Source organism: Embiotoca jacksoni, unplaced genomic scaffold, assembly GCF_022577435.1.
Source record: "Embiotoca jacksoni isolate LCO1_2020_lvr unplaced genomic scaffold, fEmbJac1.0.p SCAF_20, whole genome shotgun sequence".
Lineage (NCBI taxonomy): Eukaryota > Metazoa > Chordata > Actinopteri > Embiotocidae > Embiotoca > Embiotoca jacksoni.
The window spans coordinates 3,613,770-3,634,496 of record NW_027185341.1 but is presented as its reverse complement, the minus strand read 5'-3'; the positions used below and the strand labels follow the sequence as shown (position 1 = coordinate 3,634,496).

The 20,727-nt window shown below is 43.8% G+C and overlaps 1 protein-coding gene and 1 pseudogene across 1 annotated transcript in view; both read left to right on the top strand.

Moving 5' to 3' along the window:
* LOC138201984 (serine/threonine-protein kinase TAO2-like) overlaps positions 1-20,453 on the top strand; it is a 29,019-nt gene extending 8,566 nt beyond the window's left edge. Inside the window, 14 exon segments of the mRNA XM_069155613.1 lie at positions 365-456; positions 564-657; positions 1,019-1,100; positions 2,187-2,354; positions 2,914-3,120; positions 3,646-3,935; positions 4,195-4,372; positions 4,630-4,758; positions 5,027-5,230; positions 5,862-6,101; positions 13,160-13,372; positions 15,656-15,838; positions 16,842-17,156; positions 17,158-20,453. Of these exon segments, the coding sequence (XP_069011714.1) occupies positions 365-456; positions 564-657; positions 1,019-1,100; positions 2,187-2,354; positions 2,914-3,120; positions 3,646-3,935; positions 4,195-4,372; positions 4,630-4,758; positions 5,027-5,230; positions 5,862-6,101; positions 13,160-13,372; positions 15,656-15,838; positions 16,842-17,156; positions 17,158-17,784 (3,022 nt within the window). The 3' untranslated portion in view covers positions 17,785-20,453.
* On the top strand, positions 6,108-10,447 carry LOC138201998 (serine/threonine-protein kinase TAO2-like; annotated as a pseudogene).
* Positions 20,454-20,727: the final 274 nt, after the last annotated feature.

Sequence of the window (20,727 nt, the reverse complement as noted above, 5' to 3'; positions counted from 1 at the left end):
TTTTACAGTCACGTACCAAGTGCCATCAACTGTAGTACAAGAAAAGTGTAACACAATCCCATAAATCTTTGCGTATCGCATCTCCATTATTTTGACCTGTATACCTGACTGGCGGGAAGCACTACTGTCAGCGCTACATGTATATTTCTCACAAGTGCATCAGAGCGAGCAGCGTTCAGCCGCTGCATGTTGCTGTTACTGTACGAGAGGCAGCCAACCCCTCATCATGTCTGTTCACGTGCTGTGGACATTGGAAATGACTGTGAGCCCTGAGGTGCTCTTCTTTGTTGGTCCAGGATCAAAGGAAAAGAGCTGGAAACGGCTGAACTGCTGTTGCTGTGTTGTTGTCGTTTCCTCCATGCAGGATGGCCCCTGAGGTGATTCTTGCCATGGACGAGGGTCAGTACGACGGGAAGGTGGATGTGTGGTCACTTGGCATTACCTGCATAGAGCTGGGTAAGACGTGGCCATGAAATGGTTTTTCTTTTTTTTTTGTGTCTGTTTGTGTGTTCACAAAATTGAAAGCATCCAACCATTTCCTTTGCTTTCTCCTTTGTCTCCAGCGGAAAGGAAGCCTCCTCTGTTCAACATGAATGCTATGAGTGCCTTATACCACATCGCCCAGAATGAGAGCCCCGTATTGCAGTCGAATCACTGGTGAGACATGATTAAACCTCTCAACTGGTCTGAGTCCTTGTAAGCAAAGATGATCATTTTCTTTGGTCGTTATTGATTATGTCAAATGTTAATGGTTTCAAAGAGTAGCTGCTTTTATTAGAGGCCTTCTCGGGTTTCAAAGCATCGAGGATTGATTGAATTGATAATTTCGCATACCGTTACTGTTTCGCACCAGTGTGCTGTCTGTCAGGGTCGAGACATTTGAAAAGGCTTTTAAAGTCGGTGCTTTGTTCTTTTGATGTTGCAGCTGAACAAACTGCACAAGCTGCTTTCATTTATCAGAACATAATAATGAAAATGTGATGGATGCCCTTTATAAAGACATTTTTATGTTTTACAGGTCGGATTATTTCCGCAATTTTGTGGACTCCTGTTTGCAGAAGATCGCCCAGGACAGACCTACCTCTGATGTGCTGCTCAAGGTAAAAGGAGGCTTCTGAATATCAGATTGTTGAAGATTATCCTTGTAAAAAAAAAAAGGAAAGAAGAGCTTTTAGCCAAAGGCCTGATATCCTCAAATAATTTCGGATATAATATGTATATGTTCTAATAAAACAATTCCCTCAATTGATGGTTACATGCAGTCAAGGGATTAAAATGCAGTTTTCTGTTTTGTTCATCAGGTGTTCTAAATTACATTAGAATGAATTTGTTCCACTTTCCCTTCAGTTTTCGAGTCTCTGTCTATATTTGCTTTCGCTGTTTGCTCCAGCATGCACCGGCATAACCAGCAGGTCAGCTGGCTGCTGTAGGGGGAAACAAATAATTTGCTTTGCGCTTTTAATTTCAAAGCATATTTTCCTGCTTTGATGACGGAAAATATTGAGTGGAGGGGCAACGTGCCAGCAAAGAAGGTATTATCATTGAAGAGCTTTTGTGTCAAGCAAGGCAGGGTAATTTAGTTGATGGGTAATTTTGCGCCAACAATCACGGACATTTGTATGTATTTTTTAAATGACCAATCTTTTGTGTTGTATAGCCAGCAGCTAGGACTAGTGGCACTGTGCCGACGTGCAGCCCATCATCTCTTTGATGGAAATCATCAGAAACATGTTTCTTTCTTTAAGCCGTCACAAATGCTGAGACGAGACCATACTCACCACACAGATGAATGAAATAGGCCCAAAGTTATGCAACATATAAACGGTTACATATTTGGGTTTGATTGATTGCATCATGAATCCCGATGTGTCCAGAAGTGTCATGTCTTCTGTGTTAAAGATACAGATGTACAGAAAAAGTCCCCCAATGTGAATTTAAGGTCTGTTAAACTACTTATTGTGGCTGATAAGCAGAACCCCTTCATAAAGACGAATAATGAACATCAACATATGAGCTTTAATCACCTAGCCCCGAAACCAGCACCCCAACTCGCATGTAGGCTTCGCATTGGTTGCTCCTGATATACAGAAACTTTGACCTCTGACCTTCAGCAACCTGTGACCATTAAATTGTTCCTCCTGTCTCGGTCCATTTCACTCACTCTCTTCACCCGTCCATCCACCCAGCACCACTTCCTATGCAGAGAGCGGCCCATGACAGTTGTGATGGACCTGATCGCGCGCACCAAGGACGCCGTCCGTGAGCTGGACAACCTTCAGTACCGGAAGATGAAGAAAATCCTCTTTCACGAGGCACACAACGGTCCTGCACCAGAAGGAGGCGATGAGGAGGAGGTGAGAATGGGACGGATGAGGAGGAAGGGTTTCAGCGCAGAATTTGTGTTTCCTTTGAACATTACAGTGGATTACATGGATTATCCTGGTTTTGTTGAGTGAGGACAGTTAGCATTGCTTTAAATTTATTAAGTCAATCTGACTGGTGTTAGACTGTAGGCATACAAGCTGCCGTAAAGAAAGACATGGATATACCGAAACTAACAATGTATCAGGATCTCCTAAAAGATCCTGCCTTTGTATTGTTCAGTCACATAGAACCTCTTCATCTCCATACAAAGGCCTTTGTTTCGATTCAGTTCTAACTGGATGTTCAACCAAAAGGAAATGAAGGAATTCAGAGAATTTGTATCTGCGTTTTTCTCTCCGAGGCCTGTCTTTTTAAAGTGTGCCTGCTCAGAGAGATATTCTGCACAGCATAAGCATGTTTATGAATGTTAGAAACTGTCTGTCAGTCTGTGAAGCAGAGGAAAAACCCAGTCCCCATCTTGAAAGTGTTTTCTTTGCCCCAGAATCTTCTAACCATTTTGACAAACTTCCTCTTGTTCCTCTCTGTCAGGATGTGGAGCAGTATATGCTGCGCACCGGCACAGTCAACAGCATGGAGAGCTCCCACTCTCTGCCGTCCATGTCCATCAGCGCCAGCTCCCAGAGCAGCTCGGTCAACAGTCTGGCGGACGGCTCCGACGACAGCGGGGAGATGGCCATGATGCAGGAGGGAGAGCACACCGTCACCTCCAACAGCTCCGTCCTACACAAACCCCTGGTCTGTCCAATAATCAAACTGTCTGTGGGTGGATACGTTCTCTGAGTGTCCATTCCCTCCCAAACTCCTCCCTGATGCCATGTCCATCAGTCTTGTAAAGCGCTATTGCTTTGTGACACAAAAATATCTATTTTTTTTTTTTTTTTTTTTTTTTTTTTTTTTTTTTTTTTTGTACATTTAGTACTGGAGTTAAACTATTTTACTTTATATTGAAGTATTTCTGTTGTTGTCAGGCCAGTTTGACATGAATACTTTCACCATCTATAGGGAAAGGACAATAAAAGAGCAGACATGTCAGTCTTGCCACTGAAAGAGTAAAGCAGAAAATCACAACACTGCACTGTAGCAGGCTCACGTACACAACGCCAAACCAGCTGCCCGACCGTCAGTGGTTGTGACTCTTGACAGTGACTGTTTACCTCGACGCACAAGCCAGTTAAAGTCAGGTTAAATGTTCCTATTGGTAAATCATACCCTTCGTGTTAAATTTTCTTTCCTGCTTTGTTTTTTTTCTCCACCCTGTAGAGCCATGACAACATCTACGATGATCCCTATCAGCCAGAGATCGACCCACAACGAGAAGCTTCATCTGCTGGAGGTGTAGGTGGAGGAGGTGTAGTTATAGGTGGAGGAGGAGGTGTAGGTGTAGGTGTAGGTGGTGGAGGAGGAGGAGGCGGAGGAGGAGGCGGAGGAGGAGGAGGGGGCCGACGCAGACGTGGCCGAGACCATTTTGCCACCATCAGGACGGCCTCGCTGGTCACCCGTCAGATCCAGGAACATGAGCAGGGCTCAGCCCTCCGAGAGCAGATGTCTGGGTGAGGTCATGATTCTTATTAGGTGTACATTGCTTTAAGGAACAAGAAAACTTGTTGAGTTTATATATGTAATTATTGATACTAATTACACTTGGAAAGGGATGAGCAGAGCTCACCTCATAAAACTTTAAATTAAAAGGACAGCCTTAATGTTTTTGACTTCAAAAAGGACGAAGGCTTCAGTGAAAACCTTGTTCGAAATAGCCTTCAAAATGATCTTCTTCCATCTCATAACTTCTGGCCTTGTGTCTGCTCACAGGTACAAGCGGATGCGACGCCAGCACCAGAAACAGCTGATGGGCCTGGAGAACAAGCTGAAGGCAGAGATGGATGAGCATCAGCTGAGGCTGGACAAAGAGCTGGAGAATCAGAGGAACAGCTTCTCAATGGAGGGAGAAAAACTCTCCAAGAAGCATGTGGCCATCCTGGACAAAGAGGTGAGCTTGTGGTGGAACGAGTGACGGTGAGAGGAGAACGAAGAGATGGAATCGTACAAGATGGGAACGCTAAACAAGTCGTGAAGCAGATGTGTTGAGCGCACGTGCGGGATAAAACGATGTTCAAGAATCAACTGCAGTTTAGGACACCATGTGCATTTTCTTTTTCAGTCTCCATGTTCTGGAATTTCCTTCCTCTTTTTCTCCTGCTTACTGAGATAGAATTTTTGTTTTGTTTGTTTGTTTGTTTTTTACAGACAAAGGCGGTCCTGACTGAAGAGAAGAAGTTCCAGCAGCACATACTGGCCCAGCAGAAGAAGGAGCTGACCGGTCTGCTGGAGTCCCAGAAACGACAGTATCGACAGCGCAAAGAGCAGCTCAAAGAGGTGCTTCTAGGTTTAGTGACATTATGTCACCAGTCAGCTGCCGAGCAGTGATTTAGACAAACATCCACAGTGAGAGAAGTATGGATTATAACACGGTTCCTCTTTTGCATGAAGTGGGTGTGGGTGAACAGTTTTTCATGTTTGTGACGCCTCTCTCCCGATTCAGCTTTTGTTTTCTTACACTGCAACTTAAAACGAACTTTGCAGCACAATAATAACACTCCAGAAGCTGCGTTGGTTTGGCTAAATACCGTTCTTTCCATTCTAGGAGCTGAATGAGAACCAGTCGACACCAAAGCGGGAGAAACAGGAGTGGTTGGTGCACCAGAAGGAGTGTCTGCAGCAGCTGCAGGCCGAGGAGGAGGCCGGCCTGCTGCGGAGGCAGAGGCAGTATTATGAGCTTCAGTGTCGCCAGTACAAGAGGAAGATGGTGCTGGCGCGCCACAACCTGGAGCAGGATCTGCTCAGAGAGGTAGCTTCTTTTTTTTTTTCCAATTTGATTGACGTATCAAAATTAGATTAAAACATCATGAATAAAAACATTTTGGACAGAAAAAAATATTTTTGGGGATTCAAACACCTCATTGTCTGAGTAGTTCAAATTATTGGCATGTGGATTAAAACTTTAAAAAGACAGTTGAAACTGGATTTCAGAGTTTCCCACATGAAAACTATACGCTGCATACTTTGCATATGTAATTTAGGTTTTGACAAAACATCTGGAAGATCTTTGAATATAATGGCACCCAACTTAGTTCAACAGTTTGGAACAATCTCAGTTTATTACTTACATTGCATTGAGCTGCGGTGTCCTACTGGCCTCCATGACATCGAATTGTTTCTAATATTTGATCTCCCTCAATATAAAAGTCAATTGCAACACCACTGCGAACTGCAAGCTTAATAATAGACATCCTATAAAATACATTTTGCAGGTTTACCTACTAAAGTGACCACTGGGTGTTATTTACCTGCCTTTACATACGTATACTTTGGAAAGTTGAAAGCATGTGCTCTGTGTGGGGAAACCTAACGTCTGTAGAGAACTGTTTTCCGTGAATACGTCTCCCATGTCCACCTCTTCATTATGGTTTCTTCTCCAGGAGCTGAATAAAAAGCAGACTCTGAAGGACTTGGAGTGCGCCATGCTGCTGCGTCACCACGAGTCCACCCAGGAGCTGGAGTTCCGCCAGCTGGGTTTGGTGCAGCGAACGCGGGCCGATCTGATCCGCACGCAGCACCAGACGGAGCTCACCAACCAGATGGAGTACAACAAGAGGCGCGAGCAGGAGCTGCGTCAGAAACACGCCGTGGAGGTCCGCCAGCAGCCCAAGAGCCTCAAAGTGAGTGAGAGCACCCAGAGCCAGGGGTCTCCCGAGGAGAGAGACAGCCAGTCGACAGAGGGGCCGAGCGACAGCTGGGACAGTGAGGCAGGGCCGGTGGAGGTGGAGGTGGAGGTGGAGGGAGGTGGTGGTGGCGGCGGCGGCGGTGAGTTAGAGAAGGAGAACGAGGCGGTAGCGAAGGAGGCTGATGAGCTTGACGGAGCAGTGGCGGAGTACAGAGAGGATGGAGCTTTCAGTGGAGGCACAGACGGGGTGGAGGGAGGGAGTGGCGCTGCGGCCGGAGGGAAGGATGAGGTAGACGAGGAGGACGGGAAACCAAACGGAAATGAAGGCAGAGAAGATGAGGATGAGTGGAAAATTGGGGAGGAGGGGACCGAGGGGAGGGAAATCGAAGGAGTTCAGTGGGAGTACGAGGAGGATCCCAGTAACACTGCACATGTAGACACCGATGATGATGTTGATGATGATGATGATGTTGATGATGATGATGAGGAGGAGGAAGAGGGCCGGGGTGTGGCTGACGGTTGTCCATCGGAGCACATATCGTCGTCGTCCCCAGAAAAGAGACGACGCAGAGAGCGAGACATCGATGAGCTGTCAGAGTTTGACTTCCCTGACGCCCAAGAGGAGCTGGAGCCTGTAGCCGCCGCCCCTCCCCCCCCTCCTCCCCCCCGCCCAGACTTCTCTCCCCTCACTCTTCTCTCACGCCATCTGCCTCCTCCTCTCGCTCTCCGCTGCCCGCCCAGCCCTCCAACCTCACTTTGCTGCTCCTCTGCATCTTCCTCCTCTCCCTCCGTCGCTCACCGCCGCTGCCCTCGGTGGCCTCGCTGCTCCTCTCGGCCGAGCTCGCCCTGCTGGCGCTCTTCTTCTCGTACCTCTTCCTCCGGTCCTGCTGCTCTCTGTCCCTCTCCACCTACCTGTCACTCAGCCTCTGGGCCAGCAGCCTCTTCAGTTTAGGGCTCTCCCTCAGCTTAGGGATTTATTACATCCCCGTGATTTTGATCTCGGCCTCCTTCCTCAGCTCTCCCTCCCTCTTCCTTTCCCTCTACTTGGTCGTGGTGCTGATTGTCAGGCCGGCCCGTGACTTCCTTCAGTACGCACCCCGCAAAGTCAACCGCCTCTGCATGCGCGTCCTCTTCCGCCTGCCTCGACCCCTGTTCGCCATGTGCCAGTCGGTCCTGGGCGGTATGGCCGAGCGTAACCTTTACGAGATGTTCCCCAAAGCAGGGCGCAACTGGGGCGTGCGGCAGTCCAAAATCCCCGTCCCCCTGAAGAGCTTGCCGTTAGAGCATCAGGCTCGCTGCAGTAACACCTCTCCCGTGGCCAAAGGCATGCTCTGGGTCAGGCGGTTCAGCAGACGCCCCCTCGGGGTCCTGGCCGATCTGGCTAACTCGGTAGTGCTAAAACTAGCCGGGCAGATTCTTAAGAAGCTGCCGCTCAGTGTCCGGACCAAACTCCAAACTCTGGGCCTCTTGAAGACGGAGATCCCGAGCAGGTTGCCCCAACTGCTGCCCTGGGAGGTCAGAGACAGGAGACAGAGGGAGAGCAGGAGGCGAGAGAGGGAGAGGCAGAGGAGGGAAGAAAGGGAGAGGATGTTTCGCGACGAGTCGAGGTGGGAGTGCGCGTTGAGGCGAACTTCATCTGGAAGGTTTGTCAGGAGGAAAATTCGGCCGTGGAGATAGCGAGACAAAAGTTGAAGAGTAAATGGGGGCGGAAACGTGTGCTGGTGGTGGCGTGTGTGAGCGTGATCATACTCCACCCTTCCATCCATCCGCCATTGTTTGTTTGTGTGTCTTGTTGGTTCGGGCCCATGTGTCTCTCATAATTTCCAAACTGGTTTCTGGTCACATTTCACAAAGATGAGCCATATTTACCTGCAACACACACACACACACACGCACACGCACACACAAGCACACGCATGTGCATCTGTGTGCGCTGGCTGAAAGGGATTTTGGCTTTAGAAGCATAATCAAACACGCGTGCGTGTGTGTGCACTCAAGCCATACTGTTGAATCAGTGGGGTCTGCAAGCTTGAACCAGCTGTTGAACCCACAGTTGTTGCACCAAACCCAGTGAAGTTATAACATTTAATTATTGTGCTTTTTGTAAAAGTTCCTTAAAGTTTCTTTCATTTTATGATTTTGCTCTTAATTTGTAAGACAAATATTTTTTTTTTAATGGTTATTTTAAAGACCGTTTTTTTGTGCAATCTTTTTCTCTCTCTTTTTTTTTTTTTTTTTTTTTTGGGATCGTGGTCTTATTTCACAGGGTGCACTGTTTTCTCAGCGCAGAACAAATATCACAGTGTTACATAGCTCTGTGGCTACAATTTTTACTTCCCCAAGCTGAATACTGTGAAAATGCAGAAGATAGCTCCATATTTTCACTAACGTCACCCCCGAACACTAGCGCTCAGTCAAAAGAAAAGTGCAATAAACGGCTGAGTGCAAATACCTTGGACCATTGTGAGACATTGTTTGAAGCAAAGCGGATGAAGCTCAGTTGAAGGTCTTTTTCGTTCTTCAAATTATAAAGCACGGGGGATCATTTAGCTGGGTTCAGTGTTTCGTGTTAAGGCATGATTATTGTTTTTATTATTATTACACACACAGCTGGTGGAACCATCATCTTTAAGATTGTAGTTAGGTATGCTCTTTTGTTGCGCTCTTATGCAATACTCTTGTTATGATTTACCATGTAAACATTTCCCCCTAATAGTCATATAAGAATAGTGCCTATACTTTCAACTGTTTGCACAAATGTTAGGAGTCTGTTGTGAAGTGCCGTGTCCTACATTTATTATGGAAACATTAGGTAACAGGATGAGCTTTGGAGTAGTAAAAGTAGAATAGAATAAAAGTCTTATTTAATATTGCAATGTAATGTAATTTATACGAAGCCATATAGGCAATCTTTTGAGACATACAATCTAGAGCGTGATTGTTACTGGATTTTTGAGGCTAATACCAATATTAGAAAGTCAAACATTTCCAATATCTATTATGTCTGCCAATATTATTTACATACATGTTTACTGTATATGCAGTTAATTTGAACACGTATGTGATAAGCTCTACAATCATGAAAATTATAAACAGGATGATGAAACTACTGAAATGGAAATTTTAAAACTTAGCAGCTCAATATCAAATGAAGAAAAGACTGATGTCAAATAATATCAAATGCTGATTTCATTTTTGCACTGTCCCAAAGGCCTTTTTTTAAAAAAAAAAAAAAAGAAATACCAAATGCTGGAGAACATGTCATTTCAGTTTAGGTTTGGTCATTTGCAATCATAATTTTTTTTATGCTGATTTTTTTTTTTTTTTTGTCAATTAAACACTCAGCCTGTGAAAAATCAGAAAATAGTGAAAAAAAAATGTTTATCGCAAATTCCCTTCACCTTTAAGCTTGATGTCTTCAAACATCTCTTTGCCTCCTGAAACCAAAGATTTCTAGTCACCATTATTAAATGAAAGAGAAACGCAGGCAATCCTCTGCTGCGAGCAGCTTAAACCAGACAATGTTTGCCTTTTTATTTTATTTTATTTTTTACTGTTTTTGCTTGAAAAATGGACTGAAACGATGAGTTGATCATCAAAATGATCTTCTTCTTTTTTTTTTTTTCTTTTTTTTTGCCAGTCAATGAATCGTTTCAGCTCGACTTTAGCCAGACCAAAAAAAGAAACTCGACACTTAATAGTGCTGTTTCTGTCTCTCGACACCAAACTCGCTCTGATGAGGGGAAATTGGAGGTGCGACAAACAAAGATTTGCGAAAGGGGAATCTGACCGAGCAAAACACATTCGTGCTTAGAAGTTAGCGGGACGACGTTTCGAGCCGTTTACATGGAGGAGTCTTGTACTCGGTGTGTTCGCCGTAATACGACCGAGGGGGAACAAAAACGTCAGGCTGTTTTTTTTGTTTGTTTTTTTAAGAGGACCTGCATTTAAAAAGTCCAATTTAAAAAGAGAAGTTTCAACCTTTTTGTTTTATTTGAATGTAACTTATTTTGTATTGATTTACATTTGTGTTGAGTTACTTCCTGCTCCTCTGTGTATGTTTACATGTTTGCGTTCTGTTTTGTTGTGACACTGTCTTGAGTGTTTTGAGTTTCCACAGAGTTCTATCACCTTGAGGTTTTTTTTTTTTTTTTTTTTATTTTTAATTTAATTTATGCAGTATTTATAAGTCTAATACTGCATTCTGACCGGCAGACATTTTATTCTCAGTTTTAGCTGCATGGGTGTTGGCGTACTGTACAGCCGTGTGCTGGCAAGCATAGAAAAACATTTTGTCAGGTTTTTTTCTTTACACAGAAAATAAATTCTTTTGTGTTGAAATCATTGTCTTGTTTGTTTTTTTATGATTTTTGTTTGTTTCCATTATTGCCATGTCTTCATTTGTTTATTTTCTTCCCTAATCTGTCAACAAATCTGAGCGTACAGAAAGATCCCTTCACCATTTTGTTCATTGTGATTCCTCCTGTATCTCCGCACATTATATCTGTTGTCATCCGGTTAGCCCTTCCCTTTGTTTATCATCCTCCAAAAATAATTGCCAGCCTGTTCTGTGATTTTTATCAAATCGGAAGGTGGAAAATGCTGAAGTCGTTATAGGCCATGAAGTGGGCTGTTATTTAAATACACTCAATATGCCAAGGGTTTACAAGCTCGATGTTTATTCCACTTTTCTTCCGTGATGATAACAATCGAGTATGTTAATGTGAACTTGTTCTCCAAAAACATAACTTTATTTGCTTTAAATGTCCGTACAGATTAATCACATCTGTGTTACATTTTGCAATCCAAATGTCAGATCCAATAATATTTGGACCGGAACACAAACCTATTTCTATTTCTGTTCTGAACTTGAATGAAGTTGCAGATTATCTTTTTTTATTATTATTTATTTATTTTATTTAACATCATAACATAAATCATGCAAAACATTTGGTTTCAACAGAGCCGTAGACCTTCTCCACGGTTTAAAGAACGTTCCTCCAACATCTCCAAATCCCTCAAAGTATCGTTTTTGGGGGAAACGTTCCGGGCTCGTTCCCCCAAAACTGCAGTTTCAGACTAAATGGATCGAGCAGCAGTTCTAAACAAAACATTTCACATTTCTAAGTGGTGTTTCTTCAAAATCAGCATCACCTGTAGCAAAAAGACGGACAAAGAAATGATCGTTAGGTGTTTGTTCATCCCATATGAACAAAGAATGCAGAAGATAAATGTATTTCTTTCTTTTTAGAAACATCTTTTGGCTGCTTGTTAAAGTCAGTAGTTGCAACAGACACAACCTGTTTGTTTTTACCCAAAGACCCTCAAACCTCCTCTGCATATATCTGCTTTATGATACTTGTTTGAGAGCTTGTGTGGAAATGTGTCTAAATTCCATCTCGCGGTTACACTCCAGTAAACTGTAATAATGCTAGAACTGCAGTATTTGTACAACCTGTACACAAGAAAATGAATACATTTGGTGCTCACAGAAAATCACGGGTAGAACTCATTTCGTGACCCGTCGACCTTGAACAAAAACATCATTTCACTTCAGAACAGTAATTTGGACCATGATCTGAAGTGACAGAATTACTGCTGACAAATAATTACACAATTATTTTCCAGTTGCGTAACGTTAAGAGCAGCAGATTACCGTGTGACTCTCAACATTCAGCCAGTCAAATGGATTCAGATTAAATCCTGCTGTTAATCTGTGAGGAAGTTTGATTTGAGAACGCAAATTGGAAAAAGAGACTGATGAGCGCAAACAAATGAATTTTCCAGTCCAAACGTTAAATGCAATTTACTTTGGGACGTACTCTAAAACGGCAACTCTCAGCTATTTCTTTTTATAGACATAACCGTCAATATTAACCGAACATGTTTTATTTTATTTACCAGGTAACAAAAAAAAACCCCACCTATTATTTCTCAGTATGTCATGTGGTCATGTCATTGCTGGCTTTAGAGAAGTCATGTATCTTAGATGCCACCTTCTGGAAATAACGAGTAAACATAAACAGCCCCGATAACAGACATCAGTATTTTTCAGAGTTTGCAGTCAGGTGAATTAAATCCAAAAGTTTTCCTAACTCCAAAACCAAACTTCCAAGCAGTACTTTGTAGATGTAATATTTGGTTGAATTCTTCCTGATGTTTAGGTCCAGTTACGGTATACAATTAACCTTAATTATTCTAACAAAATATTTTGCTGACAATTTAAATGACATTTATGAGACACACACCCAGTAAAGGAAGGGAAAAAAAAAGAATATGAATACAATCTAAATGTTACTTAGGCTTTGATAAAAAAAAAAAAAAAAAAAAAAAAAAAAAAATACAGAAGTTTAGCTTAAAGTACACTTAAAGTAGAAAAAGTAAAAGTACTTATCTTGCAGAATGGCACTTTTTGGTCTTTTATTGTGAAAGAGCTGAAATGCTTTATACAAAAATCTGCTGATTTTTTAAAAACTAATTAGTGATGGAAAAAATATTCAGATCATTGTAAAAGTACTAATATAGAAATGTAAAAATACTCAATTACAAGCAAAAGTCCATAGGTCTAAGAATTAGCAGAAAATGTAGTAAAAGTGATTTATTGGTCCCTCTGACTGATGCATTATTATATATGACATCATTAGATTATTTATATTGATATGTTACTGTTGTAGCTGCTGCAGGTGGAGCTAGTTTTACATCCGCTTTTATACACGGGGACAGCAGAGAAATCTGAGGAGTCATCAGATAATTACTGGGAGAGGAAAGAAGAAAAAGTTCTGATACACAAATCTTTTTTTCAGGTTTTGGACTTTTCCTTTAATCTTTGATTTATGGTGAGATACTGGATCATATGAACATTTATAGAGATTCAATTTTAAAAGTTCAAAGATAAAAACTTTTTTTTTTTTTTTTTTTCGCTCAATGTTCCCTATTGAACGTTCACGAAACGTTCCCTATGGAACCTTTGACACTGGCTAATCTGTGTTCATTTCTGAAACCACAGGAGCACTTCAGCCCAGCGGCTTCCATCTCTCTTCTTCTCTCCTCCAGTCCAAAGAGCTTCAGATCAAGCGTCAGTTCCAGGACACCTGTAAGATCCAGACCCGCCAGTACAAGGCCCTGCGCAACCACCTGCTGGAGAACACGCCCAAGTCGGACCACAAGGCCGTGCTGAAGCGGCTGAAGGACGAGCAGACCCGTAAGCTGGCCATCCTGGCCGAGCAGTATGACCACTCCATCAATGACATGCTGTCCACACAGGCTGTGAGTAAGGCAAGGAGACGTCGTTCACTTCACACTCGCACCACACCACCACTGCCGTGCCCGGCTCCGGGTCGGGCCCTCTCGCCCACCCGCCCGCCCGACCGCCCCGCCCGCTCGCCAACCAGCATCCTCCTGGTCCCTCAGTGTTAATGTTCACCTGAACTCACATTTCCCAGTGTTGGAGCTATTGATCCACCCTGTTTCCCCTGCAGTCAAACATTTCTGTGCAGCTCCTACTCCAAAACATCTTGTCCCATAAATTTCTGGGAGAAATAATCGTTTCCTAACCCTGCCAGAGGAAAACTTGGAGAACATGTGTTCAGAGTTAAGGCGGAACTTCGGGACTGAGACCACTGATGTCCAGCCAAGTAACACATGCAGGCAGTTTCATCTTTAAAACCTTTCCATCATTTTAACATTGCAATCCTACAACATTGTCAGCCTTCAAACAGCTTCATACAACTACTTTCTTGTTGTATTTGCAAGTTCCCTTTGTAAATGGCACCTTTTCTTACACCTTTTGTTACATGAGAGCCGATGTATCTGAGCGTCTCTCTGCTTTAGACGTGAAAGTGCAGCATCTTGAGATGATCCATTCTCGTCCTTTTACCAAATTATTGTGCGGTGTTGTGTATATATTTTTTTCTTTTTGTTGATTGTTTTCAAGTCCTAAATAATATATTTTATTTAATATTTTTTTGGACTGAACATCCAAATACTTAGACCCACAGACTCCCAGGGGACCGTGAAGGCAGGTTTACTCCATAAGTTATGTGGGTCAACATAATTTGATTAACCACAAATTTGTCCGAGAACCGTTCAGCTGCGTTACGACCTCCCATCTTCTGTCTTGTAGACCGACCCCCGTGTCAAAATCAAGTTTTAAGATCCAGAGCTTTTTAGTTGATATTGAGCTCCAATGTTGTAAAGTGTGTTTAGTGTGTAGTGACCAGACAAAAAAAAACTCCCGACCATGCGGTATCATTCCACTACAGGAGAAGCGTACGGCTGAGAAAGGTGTTGTTACCGTCACTGGATGTTTCAGCGTAGAAAATGTCACCCATCAAACTAAAGATGTTGAGTTTACTATCACAGAAAACTATGAAACTACCAGTGCATTTTCAGCACGATTAATCCATTACCAAATTGGGGACTATTAATTATCTTTCAGTCGACTTAGTGAATTGTTAATAACTAATCGTTTCAGCTCAACAGGGCCGTTCGGTTTCAGGACGTCCCCGAGATAATGAAACTGCTCTACAGTTGGGGTCAAAAGGGTCCAACGCAAAATTGTTGCCTCGTGGCCTCTCGGGAACTTCATCCACACACAGAGTCACAATCACATCTCTGTACTGACCTTTACTTTCCACGTCACGGCTACAGCTAATCACTCCGATTCCAACTTCGACGCAAGTTTGAGAAATTAGTCTGGATTGATTTACAGACCAGGTCGATGTATAATATCGGCACATCTCGGCGTGCTTTACTAATGGCTGAAGTGAATATATGAACAATGTTGGAGTCTTCTCGCTCAAGTGAAGTGTGACGATCGAACCAAATATCGATAAACTTTATATTTGTCAAATCTCTCCCAGCTCGTAATGCACAAATCCCAGGCTTTTAAATGAGCGAAACATAGGAGGAAGAGGACGGACGTAAAAACATGTCTCCTCAATGACATAACCCCCTGTGCTACTTTAATTACCTCACAGGGCAGCGCGCCACGTAAGCCCGGTAAGCCAAAATCCCCGCTGCCCTTGTTTTGTGCGCAACATCTCCTCATGCTGTTTGGGAAGGTTTCCCAAACACTGATTAAACTCAATCCTCAGGTCAGAAAAGTACTTATATGTTTAAATGATGAAACAATCTGTTTCCTGGAGTCAGGCAATAAAACAGGCATCACGCACGCAGGCCAACAGACTTCAACTGTTCTGCAACATTTTGTAATTCCGGATTTCTCACATAAACTGCACACATACCGAAAGGTGCATTTAACTTCACCCTCTCAAATACAATATGCAGCATACACAGGCACGGGCTGCTCAAACTTCCTCAGACAAAACACTGATCTGACGACACTCGTGGTCCTCCCCTCAGCTCTTTGGTGCGTCTCACCTCCCTCTTCTTTACGTTTGTCAGCCTCTCTAAACCGTTCCTCCTCTCGCCTCGTCCACACCGAAGCAGAAACTGTTGCCCACACAATCGTGCCGAATCCATTTTTCATCGCGCTCCCTCCCTTTTTTTTTTTTTTTTTCTTTTTTTTTTTTTTTTTCTGCCTTTCAGCTGCGACTGGATGAGACCCAGGAAGCGGAGTACAAGGTGCTGCGGATGCAGCTGCAGCAGGAGCTGGAGTTGCTGAACGCCTACCAGAGCAAGATCAAGATCCACACCGACACGCAGCACGAGAGGGAGGTCAAGGACCTGGAGCAGAGGGTGTCCATCCGCCGGGCCCTGCTGGAGCAGAGGGTTAGACTCCTTTGGCTATCGCTTACGTGAAATCAGTGACCTTTTGAAACAGCACTTAAGGACCCCCCCCCCCCCCCCCCCCCCCCAAAAAAGGTCCATTTAGTAGATGTTCTGGAGCTTTCAATCATATCACACAGTCTTTCTCAGAAGAAATGGACAATTAAACATCTATATTGTCTTCCTCTAAAAAAAAAATTAAAAAAACACTACATGGGTTTTGTTTGCAAACGGCTTATTACCAACCACAGCTAGGATCCACTTTTAAAGATGTTCGTGGTTGTATGAATAAGGAACAATGTGAGGCGTTTCCGATGGCACCCGTATAAAGTATTTCTGTGTTTAAAGCAGATGGGTTTGAGTGTACGGTTCGATACAACAACAGACTTGGGTGCCGAAACGCCCGCTCACTTCCCGTTTCTACCCATGAGTCGGGACACTTTTTTTGAAAGCTGCATTTACCGTTGCCATAACAACAAACGCTGCGTTATTCTAAGGAAGAAGTAACTTTAACGTCCAAACCGTTATGTTTCCCCAACCGAGTGTTTTTTGGGCCTAAACCTAACCGAGGGTGCTGATTTAAAAAAAAAAAAACCTCTGCTGTGGGTCGTGTTTGAGGGTAGGAACAAACAACCCTTAAAGTCGTTTGGGTTGGAGCGCCTGTTGCCATTTCCACGACAACTGAGTGACTCAGTCTGCTAAGGATGACCATGTGGTACAATTGACAGCTCCAGAACAGTCACTAAGTTGACCTTGTGGTAAAGGTCATACTGTCATAATGTCAGTTGTTGTTTCCAAGGTGAAGAGCAAACTCGCCATCTTTATTCATTCATTCGTTTACAGTATAATATGAGCTCCAGAGGATTGTCAAGTTTGCTAAATCTTAGTTTTGAAGCTTTGAAAAATGGCCTCAGTCGTTGTAAACTTCTACTGACCTCGGTGCATTTGATAATGACACTTTTTTTTACGGATGAATACAAACTGTGTCGTAACGGTCTTTTCCCAGATCGAGGAGGAGATGTTGTCCCTGCAGAATGAGCGCTCGGAGCGTATTCGCACCCTCCTGGAGCGGCAGGCCATCGAGATTGAGACCTTCGATTCGGAGAGTCTGCGTCTGGGCTTCAGCAACATGGCCCTGTCGGGCATCCCCAGTGAAGCCTACCCCAAGCAGGGCTACTCCAACGCCCCGCCCTCCGGCTCCCGCTCCGCTGGCCACTGGAGCCACGGCATCCACCCGCAGGGCACGCCCTCGCAGCAGCTCTCCCGCCGCAGCCACAACAGCAGCAGCAGCAGCAGCAGCAGCGGCATCGGAAGCGGGGCGGGGGGACCGCCGGAGCGAGTCGTCCTCTTCCTCCCACGGCTTGGGATTGGCCCTGGGGCTGGGGCGGGACGGGAGGGAGGTGCACCATTCGTCCCGCTCTTCCGCCTCCTCTTCCTCGTCCTCCTCCTCGTCTTCCTCCCACCACCAACGCCACCACCTGCCCCAGCACTACCACCACCAGAGCACGCCGCAGCTCTACCGTGAGCGGGAGAGGGATCGAGATAGGGAGCGGGAGAAGGAGAGGGAGCGGGAGTGGGCCGGAGTGCGAGGCTCCGGCGGCGACCTGGCCCACCCACACCCCCTGCCCTTCTCCCATCACCTGCCCTCGCGCTCCTCCTCTCAGTCCCTGGCCATGTTACCTCCCCCGCCGCCTGCCCCTCCCTCCATCTCCGGCCCGTCCTCCTCGTCCTCGTCCTCGTCCTCCTCGCAGGGGGGGATATACGGAGGCGGCGGGCTGGCCGTGCGCGGCGCCCCCAGCCTGATGGCCCTGAGGAACAGCCCCCAGCCTCTGAGGAGGACGGCGTCCGGCGGGGGGCCCGGAGGCGCCGGGGGCAACGACGGCGTCCTGAGCCGAAGCACCTCTGTCACTTCGCACATCTCTAACGGCTCCCACCTCTCCTACTCTTAGACAGCAGGAGGAAGAGCAGACAGGGCGGTAGCACGATGGGTGGGAGTGATTTAGGAAGGTAGCTATCACAGGTTGCGTCTCAATACTCTCAGCTTGCCTCTTTTCTTTCTTTCCTCAACTTTTGAAAAGCTGAAATGCAGCAGATTTAGGGATATCACCCTTTTCTTTCAATGCACAGAAGGTCCAACATCAGAGGCGAAGAGAGGACAAACTGACATTATTGAGCTGCACCCTGCCTCTTTAGACTCAGGGTGGGTAGAGAGGCTTTCTCCCATTCTCAGGTATAAAAGAGGGAGGGAGGAATGTAACCACCTGTAATACTACTGGATTAAGGTGATTTTAGAAAAAAAAAAAAAGAGGAGGTTTGTGTTTAATGTTTTTATCTTTGTTACCGCCTGTATATAAGTGAGCTAGGACGCGTGAAAGGAGGGACATTTAGCCTTTTCTTATCCTCCGAGAGCTGCAGAGGGAGGGGACGGCAGCCATGTCTTCTTCTATGATGTTCTAAATGCTGGAATGGAGAAAGAGCGAGGACAGGGGAGGGGAAAAAAAGGAAGATGATGTTTCGTTGCATTGTGTACGTACTTGTATGTAGTCTGTAGTGTCCAGATATTATCTAGCAAGCACTCGAGACTCGGACTCCGGAGAGGGCAAAAAGGAGATGATTCAAAATAAGGAGGGGTTACTTTAGTCTCCAGCCTGCTGGAGTTTGGAGAAAAAAAAAAACACTTTTTATTGATTTACAACTATTGATGTTTTTTTGGAAACTTTTCTTTTTTGTATTAAGTGTATAAAAAAAAACAAAAAAAAACACAAAAACAAGTTGCTTGGAGCGTCACCAATGCCTTTAAGGGGTTCTAAAGGGATGTCGTGCCATCAAAATTTTGTATTTGATGACCGCAAGATGATTTAAAACCGAATACAAATACCGCGAATGTTTGTAAAGTCAAGAGACTCTTCTAAAAATGCAGCTGGGACGAGGAGAAATGTTTGCGTGGAAAAATGTACAAATACATATGAAAAGAAAAAAAAAAAAAAAAAGCTTTCAGGCAACCCATATTGAGTATCTAAAAACAACATAGATGTCTACGGGAGTCACTCCGATGCATGAGATAGATGTACAAAAAAAAAAAAAAGATTAAAAAAAGATTTGTACACATGACCAAACACATTTGAAATGTACCGTAACTGTCCAAGTTTCACCGGCATCGAAGATCACCTGTCCCACATTTTTGATCTTTACTGTACATATTTATGGGAATATTAAAAACAAAAACAAATCATTTGGTTTTATAGAGTAACAAAGATAACGATAGTAATTTTGATATATTCAAATGAGTATTGAAGTCAAGATTTAGAGCGACAACTCCGACTGCATTTTCTATAGGTGTCAATATTACCATAACTAATCCTGATGTAATTGTTGTTGTAATCATGTTCACAATTTTCTTGCGAGAAGCAAAGGGCCCACTTTTGACTGTACAAAAAAAAAAATAGTTGATAAAAAAACTGTTGCATTGTCAGGTATGGTGTGTGTTCAAGGTATTAATGATTATTAATAAGGCATTATTAATAATTGATTAATGATTTATGTATGTGTGTCGAGCGGTAAAGTCTAGTTATATTGCCACTTTGGTTTTTTTAGACGGCAAAACAATAGAATTTTAAAAGACACTCCTACAGCAACACCCCACTGTTCACGTGAACTCTGACCACCTCCTCCTCCGGACTCTCATAGGAAAAAAAAAAAAAAAGATTTAACAATTGGCCACTGGAATGTAATTGCTGGTTTTCCGTCTTATTTATTTACTCATTTCAGTTTGGGATTAAGCTGATAATCTGACTGCTGAAAGGTGCAGCATGCAATCAGTGCAATCAGCTGGAAGAGGAAAATGAAGAAAAAGAAGAAAAAGAAAAAGAAGAAGAAGAAGTAGAAGAAGTAGAAGTAGTAGTGATTGGGACGGGCCTCGACTGAGCTGCTGTGAACGTGCACCCTCTTGTGCCGACAGAGCAGCAGTGACAGCAGCAGCCCGTCCACTCGGATTTAGAGACCTCTTAGTGTTCAATGAGCATGATGCTTCTCAGGCCCTCCCTGTGGGCTGTCGTTTACTTGAAGGAGATCACAAATAACTGGACTTTTTTTTAATTTTTGTTGCCGTTTTTTTAATTTTTTTTATTACTATTATTTTACTTGGAAAAAAAAAAAAGAAAAGATAATCACCCTGCTGTTTGTATGACTCAGAAACACCAGCTCAAGACAATTCCCTGTATAACCCACTACTTTATGCTTGGTTGGAATCTCAGTGCATGCATAAACTCCTTATATAAACTAAGACTGGCGGGTTTCGGGACGGCCTTTTGTGTGTGGAAATCAGTGTGGTTGTGTTTTTAGGTGGGTTGTTGTCGGTATCCGAGGGTTCGTGGCGAGAGCAGTTTCCTGCCTGGCGCCTGCAGATGAAGGGTGAAGGGCGAAGACGCAACACAGGCACGTCTGTGTTTTGCAGAGATTTTTTGGGGGGGCGGAAATTCTTAATAAATATTCACATCAAGCAACTCCAAGCTTGAGGAGGGGAAGGAAGAAGGGTCTTAACTCATGTATTGGAAAAGAAATGGGGTGTTTTAAAAAGTAATTTAAAAAAAAAGATAATAAATTGATATTAACACATTAACTCGTCTTGATTTGGTTTTATTAAGAGGTTTATTACAGGGCTGCAACGAACAACTATCTTAGATGAAACAAGAAGTCGGCAGCTAATCTGTTCATTGATTAATATTTGAGTATCTTTATTTATTTTTCTATAAAATAGCAAAAATAATGCCTGGTCCAGTTTCTAAAATGTGAATATTTTTTCCTATGAATATCTTTGATTTTTTTTTTGTTGTTGTTGTTGGCAAGGCATTTTCTGAGCAACATTAAAAAAAAAATTAAATCATAAAAAAACG